Source organism: Simochromis diagramma, unplaced genomic scaffold (assembly GCF_900408965.1).
Source record: "Simochromis diagramma unplaced genomic scaffold, fSimDia1.1 OVJJ01000768.1, whole genome shotgun sequence".
Taxonomy (NCBI): domain Eukaryota; kingdom Metazoa; phylum Chordata; class Actinopteri; order Cichliformes; family Cichlidae; genus Simochromis; species Simochromis diagramma.
Genome location: NW_024387035.1, coordinates 427327 through 441757, shown reverse-complemented (window position 1 = coordinate 441757; position 14431 = coordinate 427327). Strand labels below are relative to the sequence as shown.

The 14431-nt window shown below is 41.3% G+C and overlaps 2 protein-coding genes, 1 long non-coding RNA gene and 1 pseudogene across 3 annotated transcripts in view; 2 read left to right on the top strand and 2 right to left on the bottom strand.

Moving 5' to 3' along the window:
* LOC120740759 overlaps positions 1 to 14431 on the top strand; it is a 288808-nt gene that overhangs the window by 191898 nt on the left and 82479 nt on the right. The window lies entirely within an intron of this gene.
* LOC120740794 lies at positions 68 to 780 on the bottom strand (annotated as a pseudogene).
* Positions 4654 to 9122, top strand: LOC120740791 (bromodomain-containing protein DDB_G0270170-like). The gene is made up of 6 exons (XM_040043278.1): positions 4654 to 4751; positions 6962 to 7003; positions 7092 to 7361; positions 7450 to 7692; positions 8600 to 8827; positions 8934 to 9122. Exons 1-5 carry the CDS (start codon positions 4715 to 4717, stop codon positions 8797 to 8799), a joined length of 792 nt encoding a protein of 263 aa, XP_039899212.1. The 5' UTR covers positions 4654 to 4714; the 3' UTR covers positions 8800 to 8827; positions 8934 to 9122.
* The window catches only part of LOC120740807, a 46047-nt gene continuing 38290 nt past the window's right edge, over positions 6675 to 14431 (bottom strand). The window contains exon 3 of the long non-coding RNA XR_005697503.1: positions 6675 to 6949. This is a non-coding gene — a long non-coding RNA (uncharacterized LOC120740807). The remainder of the gene's footprint in view (positions 6950 to 14431) is intronic.

The following is a 14431-nucleotide window of genomic DNA, read 5'->3' as shown; positions in this document are numbered from 1 at the left end:
TGCTTTCCCCCCCCCCACACCACATCGTCGTCCTCTGTTGCCAACTGCGTGGGGGAGATGGGAAAGACACACAAAGGTTTTGGGCCAAAGGAAGGTATTACCAAGGACCAGCTGCAGGCCAGTGTGCATCATTGGAAAGCACACACCTGTTAGTAACCATACCCCTGGTGATAGCCATCCTGATAACCGTGTTCGTATCCATGATGATGGTAACCATAGCCACCATATTCCGTCTTCAGGGCAGCGCATGCCAAGCCACTGCTGGATGGCCATCTCCTGTCTGCAGAGTTGCATAGAGTCTACCAGGTCATAGATAATGGCCATGGACCACATGGGTGAGGGGTACCAGCACTTAACATTGCCGTCCTTCCCCACCAGCAACATGGAGAAGTATTCTTGGCTGATTTGGAAGTAGTTTCTCATGTCCTTCACGAGGGTAGCTGAGAGCCCTTCACGCTCCACTGTAGCACTCCCATTGATAGGATAGAGCTCCAAGACTACGCCCATATCTGGCAACTGTGTGCCAACCAGCTTCAGAATGGCGATGTGCCTCAGGCCTGTGTAACCATGGCAACCTTGGACTATGACCCTGACTGACATGACCAGACAAAAGTGCAGTTTAAGAGCCTCGGCAAGCAGATTTACAGATGCTGGGAGGAAGTCATACTTGTTTTCGGCACTGGCAGACATTTTCAGAAATAGGATGCGGCTGGTCCCCAGTGTTACAAAGCCTAGCCCGAGAGCAAGAATGTAGGCTGATGAGCCGGAGCACAGCCTGGGGCACAATCAATCAATTGTTATTTAAACCAATTTTTAACTGTATATTTCTGTACATTTACGTATTATGATTCATATTTCCACATTCAGTGACCTTGTTTATAGGTAATTTCATTGTTTGATCACGTAAAAATGTTCCTAATTTAATGTCTAAAAGCACTTGGAAAAGGCAGAATCCCATGTCAAATTAGCGCAACAAACGTGGTGTTTGCTGTACAGTGCAGCGAGGAATGCTCAGACCTCTACATTGGAGAGACCAAACAGCCACTTCACAAGCGCATGGCACAACACAGAAGAGCCACCTCCACAGGACAAGACTCAGCAGTCCATCTGCATCTTAAGGATAAAGGACACTCTTTGAGGATGCCAATGTTCACATTTTGGACAGAGAGGACAGATGGTTTGAAAGAGGAGTGAAAGAAGCCATCTATGTCCACTGTGAGCGACCATCTTTGAACAGAGGCGGGGTTTATGACACCAACTCTCTGCCATCTATAATCCAGTTTTGAGATCCCTTCCCAGACGCCTTAACGCCCACTCACATCCTGGGCCATCTGACCTCAGGAAATCACATGATAAGGTGGGGCCAGGTTTCACAATGAACACACCCGAAACTCTGGCTGATTGGGACCCACACCCAGTTTCACACCTTGGCTCAGGCGATTAGAGGATCATCAGGGGGTCCTTTTGTCCCTCTGTGGGGGGTCACTCCCACTAGGTTTATATCTGGGACTCTCCACCATTTGACCTTAGAACTGAAGAAGCTTCTCGGATGAGAGGTGAAACATCTTCAAGTAACTTAAAGAAGTCCAGACGCTTTTCTTTGCAAGCTCCTTTGACTACACTATTCTCTTCACTCACACTCTCTTGTATTAACTTTTGCTTAACTATGTAATTTCAGTTTGCTAATTTAGTATAACGTCACCATAACTCTCCGCCAACGCTTTAATTGGAATGTTTCCGTTTTTATTTCTTTTTCCCTCTCTCTCTCTTGTCTCTCACCTTGCTCTTTGGTTTATTTGCTTCTCTTTTCTATCACTGCGTCGATCACCTGTTTCCCTATCCATCCACAAGACACTGTCTATTTCTACATGCTTACTCTGCACGATCACACACACACATGCGTTTAAAGGCAACACACTTACAACAGCCACACAGCGCACACAGATATAGGACACACGCACACATTTGCTCATTTTAGTTATTATGCACACACATAGTCAGACCTATGGAGCTTCTCGCCGCGCATTTTCTTCTCTTTACTTACAAAAAAAAAAGGTGTTTCCATTCTCCTCACCCGTCTAAGCGAGACACACAGCGTACATCATTAGCCACAAACACACAACTATGGACATGATAAGATTTGTCACATGGAATGTGCATGGAGCTGGCTCTAGGGAAAAAAGGTTAAAAATACTTAACCAACTTAAAACATTACAAGCAGACGTTGTTTTATTACAAGAAACCCACAGACCTGTCACAGGTTCGAATGAACTAAAAACACCTGAGTTTCCTAATGTGTTCTCAGCCTGTTATAATTCTAGACAAAGGGGAGTAGCAATTCTAATACATAAAAATATTAATTTCACTGTACTCAATACAGTTATAGATCCAGAGGGCAGATTCCTAATCGTCAAACTATCTATACTTAACCAAAAGGTATTGTAAGTATATATGGTCCAAATGTTGATGATCCCTCATTCTTCCACGGTTTTTCAGTGCACTCTCTGAACACTTAGATGGCACACTCATTCTTGGCGGTGACCTCAACCTTGGACTAAATGAAGACATGGATAGGCTCAATACAGCAGGAACTCAGCGTAACTGGCAGTCCACAAATATAATCAAACAGTATATGAGCGACTTTGGTCTTTGCGATGCATGGCGCTCCCTTCACCCCAACAGTAAGGAATATTCTTTCTTTTCACATGTTCATCACTCCTACTCTCGTCTGGATTATTTTCTGGTCAGCAGCTCACTGCTGAACGACATTTCAGACACTGAGATTCACCCTATAGCTGTCAGCGATCATGCTCCTGTATCTTTAACACTAATACAGATGACTAATACTACACCAAGAAAAAACTGGAGATTTAATACATCACTGCTCAAAGACAAAGAGTTTATCAAATACTTTAAAAAAGAGTCGACTCTATATTTAGGCTTTAATGACATTCCTGGAACATCAGCATCTGTCCTCTGGGAAGCAGGGAAAGCCGTGATGAGAGGTAAAATAATCTATTTCTCATCACATAAGAAAGAAGAAAACAAAAACATTCAGGAACTAGAGAAAAACATCAAATCCTTAGAAAAAGCCTATGTGTCACACCAAGATCAAGAAATATTAAACAAAATACGCAAGACAAAACTAGAATTAAATGAAATTATTAATAAAAAGACTAAATTCTTAGTACAAAGACGTCGCCTGCAAAATTATGAACACGGTAACAAATCTGGACAATTTCTTGCTAACCAGTTAAAAACCAATAAAGAAAAAACAACTATATGTGCTGTTAAAGATTAATCTGGGAACACAATATATGATCCTAAAAAAATAAACAAAATTTTTAGGGATTTCTATGAAACTTCATATACACCACAAATAAACCCATCTAAAAGCGAAATTGATCAATTTCTCTTCAACATAACTCTTCCAGAATTATTAGACACCCAAGCAATGGAACTGGATTCGCCACTGACGCCAGGTGAACTCCAGGAAGCTCTGATAAGTATGCCCAATAATAAGGCTCCAGGTCCAGACGGTTTTCCAACAGATTTTTACAAAGAATTCTGGACAATTCTGGCACCAGTTTTTCACAGGATGTTGCAGGAAATCAAAGAAAATGGTAGACTACCACCAAATATGAACTCTGCAAATATCAGTCTCTTACTGAAACCAGGCAAAGACCCTGTATTTCCTTCAAGACAATTCTCATTCTAAAGAATTCTGCTCATGTTTACTAGCTGCTTGATTTATTGGTGACTTTAAATCATTAAACTCTAAATTGTAGATTTCAAATTCTAATTTTCTTTTGATCCTTTAATCCTTGTGCATAGGTTTTTAAAATGTACGATTTATATTTGAAGTTGAAAATAAAATATAATTAATTAAACATGTTTGTGGTTGTTACAGTAAAAAAACAACCTTTTTTTCTACTCAGAGTTTATGGGGGGTTTTTGTCTGATTTTAGATCAGTTGTGTTAATACAGTATGTCAAAATGAAAAAAAATAACAGTAAACTCAGACATGTGAGGTTGTGCTGAAAAGAATGATACAGAACAAGGCAAAGTAAATAGTTTTTAAAGGTGAAATGTAGAGGACACATCAAAAGCAGTCAAAAACGGCTGATTATACCCTGAGTTACCCACTGTTTTCTAAGTAACGTAATAGTTACTTTTTCTAGTAATTAGTTAATTTTTAAATATTGTAATATTGTAACTCAGTTACAAACTCAGTTACTTTGTTAAAGAAGTAACTACTAAGTATAACTAATTACTTTTTGAAAGTAACTTGGCCAACACTGCTGATGCTGACCTCTCCCAGTTTGAGCTCTGACTCACTGTCCAATCAAAGCTCTTTGTTTCTCTCCTCACTTTCTTCCAGCAAAGTTTAAGAACGGCTCATGTTGAACCATCTTGATCACATCACTATAAATCTGTCAGTAATTTTGTCTCCAGTTTTATTTATATTGTGCCAAATCACAACCTCAAGGTCCAGAAAGAAAACTTGAAGACTAATCCACTGTGGGCTGTGTTTGGGAGGCCTGTGCTGTCTGAGCCTGATGCTGGATACTGCTTAACTTTCACCTGTGTGTATCTAGGACAGCTTTTATTGTGGCGGTGCCTCCTGTCAGAGTGCTACAGCTTCCTGTTGAGAGTCTCCTGAGAGGAGCGTGAGGTCCGAGGCAGTGAGGAGCTCTGTAACGGGACTGTGAGGATGAAAATGAGGCTGCTCTCTGTGATCCTGCTGCACGGTAAGAAGAATTTCCAACCTCTGATCCATCACACACTCTGAAGGAGCTGCTTTTTCAGTGTATGTGTCTCCTTTACACACAGATGCTGGCAGGGTGTCAGGATGTGTGTTCAGCCTCTCTTTGCTTGAACTTTTTGAAAGTTTCTAAAATAACGCAGGTGTGGTGGACAGGGGGTTTGTTCCTCTGGGTTTCTAACCTGGATCAGAGTGTGTGTTAATAACTCTGAACTCTGTTAGAGAGTCTGCAAACTTTGAGCTCATCCACATGTAAATGCTCGTTTAGAGCAGTGAGCACAGCGTTTGGAAAAACTTCTTAAAGAGAGAAGGTTGTCATAAACTCTGCTTTTTTATAAAGTCTTTATGCATCAGAGCTGTGTGCCTTTATTTGGCTTCATGCTACATGTGCTTTGTTACCGTTTAACAGGCTTTATTGATCAGCACTTTTCCGTGACAGTGCTGGAGATAGATTTTGTGCATTTTATGTAAAAAGACTTTTTATTTTTTGTTTTTCAAAGGGGAAAGTCTGCACGTTCATGTGGACACAAGCCTGTTCATGATACGAGTCAGAGTGATGCGGGGGTGGGATTGACAGTTTCTAATATAAAGGACACAGAAAGAGAAAGAGAAGGATGAGACCGTTACACTGATAATCCAGACGACTCTCCACTAGTCTGTACTTGTCAAAACTGGCATCTTACACCATGAAACTGTTCTTACACTGTTGTTTTATAACCTGTTCAAAACACTGACATGAGTCCACTATCAGATAAGATCATTAGTAACCTTCACTGTTTCTGTGCTGTGATCAAACCTGACTGAAACTCTTCAAATAAGCCATTCCTCCACAGATGATCTGTTAGCTGTTTGACAACTACTCTTTGATATAAAAGGAAGGTTGGATACTGGCGTATAATTGGCTAAGACTGCTGGGTCTAGATTCTTTGTCGTGGTTCTGGTTTTTGTTTTTTAATTGATGGTTCTTAGTTATTTTTGCAACTCTGTGATTTCCTAGCCTTTAGGTTTTTTCTCCTTGCCTCCCTTGTGTTGCTTGTGTAGTGCCATTATGATACTTAATTCTACCAAATCAATGTTTATCCTTAGCCAGCAGTGTCAGGGATCCCTCAATGCTGCCTTGGGTCCGCTATTCCTCAGTCTGTAATGATAGAGCTATCCTCTGAAAGCTCTGTGCAGTGACCACCCCCCACTTCCGCACTTCTATCTGCTGTATCACCAATAATGATTCAAATTATAAAGTAAAGGAGTTATTAACAGCTTTTTCAAATTTTATATATATATATGTATATATTTCCTCGACATCATTATCATGTTAGCCAAGAGGAATCTAATCTGTCACCATGCCTGTTCACTAAGAGATGAGCAGCTTTATGATGGCGCTGTCTGTGATGACAGGAGAGGAATGATTTATGATGGTCTGTTTTACGTCTCATGTCTTATCAGATTTAGTTTAAAGCACTGCTTGCCTTACTTGTCCAGACAGAGCCCCAAACTTTGTACGCCATGGTACATCGCTACCACTCCATCCAAACACCAGGTATTTTCTTACCTGTGTTAGAAAATACTCCAGTAAAAGATGAAGCACTGAAGAAACTTCTTTACTCAATAAAAGTAAAAAAGTACAGACTGTGAAATGAATTTTAAGAAAATAAAAATTAGCTCCTTTAAGAAAAACTTGTAACATCGATTTTTCCAGGAACTGAACCTTTAAATTAATTAACCGTTACTCCCTTTATGCTCGCTCCTCTTCAGCAGGGCTAGCTAGATGCTGAAGTACTGTGACTTATTGCCCCGCCCACTTTTACCACTTAAGCACAGTAACAAAGTATCTGTACTTTGGTAATGCCCACCTCTGTTGATAAATCATGCATTATTTATACACAGTTTTTTGCACACCCTATAAGAGAATGAAGCTCGTATACCAGGAGTGTCAAACTCCAGGTCTCGAGAGCCTGCAGGTTTTATATCTCACCCTGGGTCAACACACCTGACTCTAATGATTATTTTATTACCAGGCCTCTGGAGAACTTCAAGACATGTTGAGGATGTTACTTAGCCATTTAAATCAGCTGTGTTAGATCAAGGACACGTCTAAATCATGAAGGACACTAGGTCTCGAAGCTTGGAGTTCCCCAGCCCTGTAGTACACACTCACACTTTCTCTGACCTTCAGTGACCTCTGTCCTCCTGTTGCAGGTGTGTGTGTGCTGCATCTCTCTGCACTGACTGTTTCTGCAGGTGAGTCGATGGAAGTGAAAACCATCAGTGAGACTCCAACAAGAACACAAATACATTTAGTCTGTCTGTGTATCTGTCTGCCCTTCAGTCTCGCTGAGTGTAAATCCAGATCAAAAGCAGTTCTTCAGTCGTGGTGCTCTAGCGATTCTGTCTTGTGATGATGATGATGAACAAAGAGTTGATGGATGGACAGTGAAGAGGACCAGAGGAGGACGCACTGAGAGATGTGGAGCAGCTGAAGGCCTTGTTCTTAAAAGTTCTCTGTGTCAACTCAAGTTGCGTAACCCCTCTGATGGAGCTTACTTCTGTGAAAGCTCATCTGGACAGCGTAGTGATGAAGTCAACATCACTGTTTCGGGTACAGATGTTCCAGCTGTGTCTGTATGACTCTGTGTGTTGGTGGAAGTCTGTCTCTGTATCACTCTGTTTGTGTCTCTGTTGGTCAGCTGGTTCCCTGATCCTGGACATCCCTTCATCTCCTGTGTGGACAGGAAGTAATGTGACTCTGCTCTGTCAATCCAGAGATGGTGAACCGGTGAAGTCTTATTTCTATAAAGATGGGAAATTGATTGGATCTGATCTTGAAGGAACGTTGACTCTCACTAATGTTCAGAAGTCTGATGAAGGTCTCTACTCGTGCTCCACTGAGCATCATCCAAATACTCATGAAAGCAGGCTGACAGTCAGAGGTCAGTGCAATGATCTTTCTTATTCAACCTCTTTTCCTGGACTTTAGTAGAAATGTCATAGAGATCAATGTAAGGTGGTAGGTTATATCTTACTTTATCGATACATGTTCTCTTAATGTATTCAGGTCACATAAACAGAGCAGCCAGAGAAAATTATCCCATCATTACAAAGGTTGGAATATTAAAGAAGGAACAAAGAAGTCCATCTTCACTGTGGTGGCACAAAACCTCTATTTGACTTTAAAACACTGCTGGATTTACTAAAGAGACTCAGTGTCAGGTTGTGACTGACAGATGTGAACATTAGTTTCTTTTCAGGCCCATGTTTCTCTTTCAAGAGGAGAACATTTGAATGAATCACACAAATGTGAGTCACTAAGGTTTAACCACAGAGAAAAGTACATCTCATTGCTGCTGTGAAAGATGCAGCTAGTCAGTTTGGAATGAGACCATCTCCTCTGCTGATCGGGCCCACCACAGTTGACACACCTGTCCATTGGTATTGTAGGTAGACTTGCAGTCATGTGTGTGAGGACAGTATAGGAGAGGACTCAGGATAGGCAGAATCCCTCGATCCAGTCGCCTGCAGTTGATCCTGATCTAACTCGTTTATTCTATAATGCTGATTTCTGTCTGCGGTCTTGAGATGAATATGAGAGAAGAAGATGGGTACGCCCCGACCATCACTGCACTCCTCTTCATCCTGTGCCTGATAAAGTCCATAAATAAAGACTTTCATGACAGATAGTCTCAGTGTATCCTCAGTGTAACCTGAAGATCCTTTCTTTAGTCTTTCAAGAATTCAGACAGCTCTGTCTATCAGTGAGGAAGCTTCCACAGACTACTGGAACTGATGAGCTGACCAGATAATAAACTGACTGAACCATCTTTGTCATTGTTCCTGCAGATCCTCCCGCAGATCCTCCTCCTACTGTAAAACCTACCACTACTACCACTACCACCACTACTACCACTACTACTACTACTACTACTACTACTACAACCACAACCACTCGTCGTTCTCCTCGTCGTCGCTCTTCTGGCCCTCCTCTCACAGCCTCCATCATGTCAGGTCTGGTTTCTGTGGTTCTCCTGGTTCTGGTTTGAGTTCTGCTCCTTTGGAGGAAGCTAAAAGGTAAGACGTGTGTCGGCTGAGTCACAGAGCACATACATGTGTGTGTTAGGGAAGGTCAAAGGTCACCAGATCTGAGCTGAAATTGCTGATGTTTGTCTCTGAACAGGAAAGTGAGGACGCACTCTGCCTTATGGAGGACCTTCATCCTACTGTCTCATCATTGCCCCCCGAAGCTCCAGTAACCAGTATAAAAGGGGGTGTGTCTTCGGAGTGTCAGCTTTGCTGTTGTATCTTTACTGCTGGGCCTGGAATTTTACATGTTTTGTCTTATTATGCAGCACTTCGTGGTTGTTTTTAAAAGTGCTTTTAACCCTTCAAGACCTACCATTGAACCAATTCTGCCAGAGCTTTTCTTTATATTTCTACATGCTGCCATTTTGGGGAGCATTTCAAGTTACTGTACACCAATACAACCATTATAGCCCAGATTTTAATAATATGTATGCATTGAGTGTATAGTAATTACATAAATTGCAAAAAAAAGTGCATCAAACTACAAAAAAAATGAAAATCGCTTTTTTTTTGTTAACATATATTTCTAGTTAGAGAAATTTAAGATGCTTATTCCTCAAAACTGTAAATACAAAAAAGTTGCACAAAATAGTTTCCCATCACAGGAAATTTATTTTAAGTGTCTTCATAGTTTTATTTTTGAAGTACGCCAATTTTTATATACTGCAGGAAAAATGAAAATAAGTATTATAATGCAGATTTGCAAAAAAATAGTTTATTTTGATGCATATGCTATTTCCAGCAGTACAATTTGAATTCTAAGCATCCCAGAAACGACACAGAAAGTCATAAAGTCAAACATAACTTTTAAAAACACCAGTATAGGCTTAGAAGGGCCTGATGGTAACAAACTACATTTCCGAAAAAATGACATCACTTCTGGTTTCGGGCAGGTCACGGTGGATATGCAATAGTTCGCGCTGATGAACGTAGGAAGTGTTACGAACAGCTGATCGGATCGGCAAAGCGTGTTTCTGGGATATTATGTTTTTGTTCCTGCAAGCGCTTTTTATGCAGTTTTTGCAAAGCTATAGGACAAGCTGATGGCATAAGATGTAAGTACAACTCCTCCGGTTTCATATGCAAAAAAAATATTGCGCTATTTTACATGGTTGCAGTGCTACCGGGATTTAAAAATAGTTATGCAAAACGGAGCATGCCCGCTCTGACTGGCTTTAAAGGGTTAAGTAAAATATTTTGGGATGTTTAAAGGTTTTCCTGCAGCTCTGCAATGACTTGTATTTTCAGACATGACAGCTGTGACTGTGTGTGTATTACACAGGTTTTGCGCTGTAATAATAAACTATTAAAGTTTCTCACCACAAACACATTAACGTCCGAGTCTTTGTTCAAGATTGCTGGAGAACAGCTGGTCTCCAAGCACAGCACCATGACAGGGTGGCAGTCAGTAGAAAATGTGGAGATCAGGGAAATATTTTACTGCTACTATTCATAACCATCATCATTACCATTACATTAATTATCATTTCATCAAAACATTTATTCAGTAGATTACACATGTTCTTAGTTAAGATTATTACACCTATCACAGAGAGCTTCTGTCTGGTAAAAGGTTAGAAGCATCAACGGGCGGGGTGAGTCTGAGTGCGTTGGAGGTCGAGACACACACACACAAACAGTAGTTAGACTCATATTTAGGTAAGAGTTCAAATAATAGTTTGCAAAAGCTTGTAACTGCAAAACTGTGTCTGCCTAAGGGACAGTTTGTTCCAGGAGATAAGCGAGAGTTAGATTAATAGAAGCACCTGGCCTCAAGACGGAGAAGATGTCCTTTTAAATGTGTCAAAAGTCATCAACAGAACATTTGCATATGCATGTATTGCATCTGCTTTGACGCATGAGGGGGCGTCATAAATAATACCCTGATGTTATAAAAACAACTGCTTGTGTATCATTGGGCGGAGATCGATGCTGTCGGTATGCAGTGTTCATCTCCCCACGCGTGTGTTCATTGTTTGACCGAAGCTCTTCTGGACCATTGTAGTTTTTGTGCTCACCCTCAATATTTGAACTCGTAACAAAAACAAACACATTAGAAGACGTTTCTGATCATCAATGGGCTGATACAGTATGTGATTAAGACAGTTAAATGAATGGTATGCTTTCACTGATAAGAATGAAATAAATCGTGATATACAGCAACAGATTGATTGCGATTTTGCATTCTGACCAGATGAGGCCAATTTTAACCGCCCATTGAACCTCATCATTAAAAGGTAAAATGTTGTATCTTTTGGTCTGGTTTTAGTTTCTGGAGAGTGCTAACGTTCTTGATGTGTTGATGTTGGGCACTGAGGAGGACTGAATACGATAAAAAAAACAAAACACACATTGTAAATATGATACTCGCTAAGATCATTTCTTTTAACCTTGACTGATCTTTTCAATTTAAAATGTCCTTAATTAACTAGTTTCAAATAGAAGCTCCAGTAACCACTATAAAAGCAGGGAATGTGTATTTGGAGAGTTTGCTGTGCTACTTTCCTTTTTAAAAGTTTTCCTTCAGCTCTGCACTGACTTATTACCTGACATTACCAGAGATGGGCAGTACTGCAATCCAGTAAAGTGTAAAGCAAGGGATTACTATGGCAAAAAAGTAATTAAATTACATACTGCTTGAAGGTATTCCACTGAGACCCATTGTTAGCAGCATGAACTCAGCCACTTACAACATTTCAAAACACCTTGCTACAGCCAACTTCACCCCTGAACAGAATTGCACACTGTTAGACCTCTGCCTTACCTCCACAATATTTCAAATATAACGAGGGTTTCTACAGACACAAACATGGATGTGCCATAGGCTCCCCCGGCGTCACCTACTGTAGCCAACCTTTACATAGAGGAAGTGGAAAGAAAGTCTCTTGGCTTTTTAAAAAGGAGAGTACCTAGCCACTGGTACAGATGTGTAGACGACACCTAGGTCATAATTGTTGGAGTTGTCATTGTTGTCATTAAAACTGTAAATCTTCTCCCAAACTGCATGTTCGGATATTTTCTTCACGTGAGGAAACTTGTCTCCTGGGGTGACAAACAGAAGTCTTTATCACTGTAATAATAATGATGATAGATTGCATTTATAAAGTGCTTTTCTATACACTCAAAGCTTTTTCCAATTCCACTATTCATTCACTCTCACATTCACACACTTGTGGAGGCAACCGCAGTTGTAGCCACGGCTTTTAATGTTTGGTGGAAAAACGCTCTAGCGCACCCTGTAATACGGGATGATACGCATTGGATTTTTGATGCTTTATGCCAAGCGATTTTAAGACCTGAGCGAGTATCTTAGACATGAAGTTAGACCCTTGGTGTGTTTGAACAGATTTAGGCAAACCGAAAGTGGAGAAAAAGTCCACTTAGGCTCTGACAGCAGATTTGAATTTGAGAGTGCGTAATGAAATAGCCTCGGGGAAGCGTGTGGCGGCGCACATCAAAGTCAAGACGTATCGATGTCCTGACTTCGTTTTGGGAAGTGGACCTAAACAATCAATGATTATGTACTCAAATGGTTCCCCTAAAACCGGGATTGGATGCAATGGAGCAGGAAGAATAACCTGGTTGGGTTTTCCACTGACCTGTCAAATGTGGCAAGAACAGCAGTACTTGTTTGCATCAGTCTTTAACCCTGGCCAGAAAAAAAGTGATGCAGAATACAATGGTAAGTTCTTTTAATTCCTAAATGTCCGGAGAAACTGTCCTGTGCAAGGCCGAGTACTTGGGGTTGGAACTAACTGTTGAAATACATTCTTAGCCTAGCTCACTAGATGAAGGAGGATGCCATTTACATATTAACACATCATTTTCAAAGCTGTAAATACATGGGTTCTGATCGCTAGAATTTGTGGCAAGTAAACATTTGGCCAGAGCTGGATCATTCTGTTGCGTATGGACAAAATCTGTTTTGTTTACCTCAAAAGGCAGGTCAGGCATAGCAGGCAGCGGGCTATCAGACTCACATTTTTCTGTTTTTTTCCACAGGCAGTTCAGCTTTCTCAGGAACAGCTTCAGAACACAGAAAAGAGTCAGAGAAGTCAACATCACCATATTAGCGCTTGTGGGCGCGCCTGACAAGACAGGCAGGAAAAACCGAGGGCAGACTATCAGCAGCTGGTTCAGAAACCAAAACAGAATCATTGATGGGGTTTTCAATTACCTCAGGGATTGGGAAAACGTTTCCATTCCCCAGAATCATAGTAACCCGCTGCACGGGTAAGCGAGCGTGCACCCCAACTTTTACCGGGTCCGAAACGAGAGGTGACAGTAGAAAAACTGTGCAGCAAAGCTCGTAACACACTAATTTTCACGCCCCACATGAGACCATCAGCACCACAAAATGAGTTACTAGAAGAAGGAAATGCACTTTCCAAAATGAGAGACCGGGCAGCCCCAGTGTCGCGCAAAATTACAATCGGCACACGTCAGTCAACACAAACTCATCTGCGAGAACAGCTTTAGACAACAAATCCACATTTTGCTCATTGAGGTACACAACAACATTTTCTGGAAGACTGTTTTAAATTCTTCCAACAGGACCGATCCTCTTAGCTGAGCAAAATCCTTCACTTTACTTGCAGCTAACCATTTATCAAACAGGGGAGTCTTCTCCTTGGTAAACTGTACATGTGTTTGGTTGGCAGATTTTTCACATGACCGAAACTTTTGGCGATATGCCTCAGGGACTAGCTCATTAAATGCATTAATGTAAGAGTCAACCTCACTTTCTCTGAAAGGTGGCACTAAAGCAATTTGCTTGCTTGCATCAAACTGGTCAGAGGAGAATGAGTTAGAAGCTTTACTCACAATTTTACTCACTGGGGTAGAGGTAAGATTGTGTTGTTGGGAGGGATCCAGCTCCATAGCCTTTATGAAGAGATGCATAAGCTCAACTTCTATGGCTTTAGCCTCAAGCTCTACCTCTTTCAGGCGAAAGGCAAGTTTGAGATCCTCTGTAACCAATCCTGGTAATTGTCCGGTTGGGCTAACGTTTGGGATCTGATTTGCAGCAAGAGCCTCTGATCCTGGTGTCATCCGTCCAGTGGCCGTTCGTGGAATGGCTGCAGCAGCTTCCGCTCCCACATCCACCACCAAACCTCCAGTCGCATCAACCGGCTGAGGTTTCAACTTCACAATTACCCCTTTTTCCAAAAGCTGCACTGTCAGACACTGCTTAATTTCTGCCTTTTTCGCATTCAAGGACACACTAACATTAAACAAATCTACCTTTGTGCATTGATCCAACTTATCCATGGTGGGTTTTTGAGCAAAATCATTCACATCAAAAGTCATTGTGGCTAGCTCACACCCTACCCTACAAGCCAAACTGCCAACCAAAAGTTGTAGGCAACCTACAAAACACAATGTGCAAAAATGCAGAGACTGTTAAAGACACAGACAGGCAGAACAAAAAACAACCACCAAGACACATTATGGCCGGGGCCGTGACAATTGTTTTACAGCTTCACTTCCATGTGTTCCTCATCCTTAAAAGCAAGCTCCAAGGATGCTAATTTCTCCCTGAAGACAGGAAATGCAGTTCAAAAGCAACTACATGTCAGGCCAAGAGACAAC

Excerpts from the sequence above, each read along its gene's own strand:
- LOC120740791 (XM_040043278.1), top strand. The coding sequence starts at position 4,715 with ATGAAAATGAGGCTGCTCTCTGTGATCCTGCTGCACG. Across the intron at positions 7,004-7,091 it reads TGCACTGACTGTTTCTGCAG|TCTCGCTGAGTGTAAATCCA; the intron begins GTGAGTCGATGG and ends TCTGCCCTTCAG. Across the intron at positions 7,693-8,599 it reads AAGCAGGCTGACAGTCAGAG|ATCCTCCCGCAGATCCTCCT; the intron begins GTCAGTGCAATG and ends TTGTTCCTGCAG.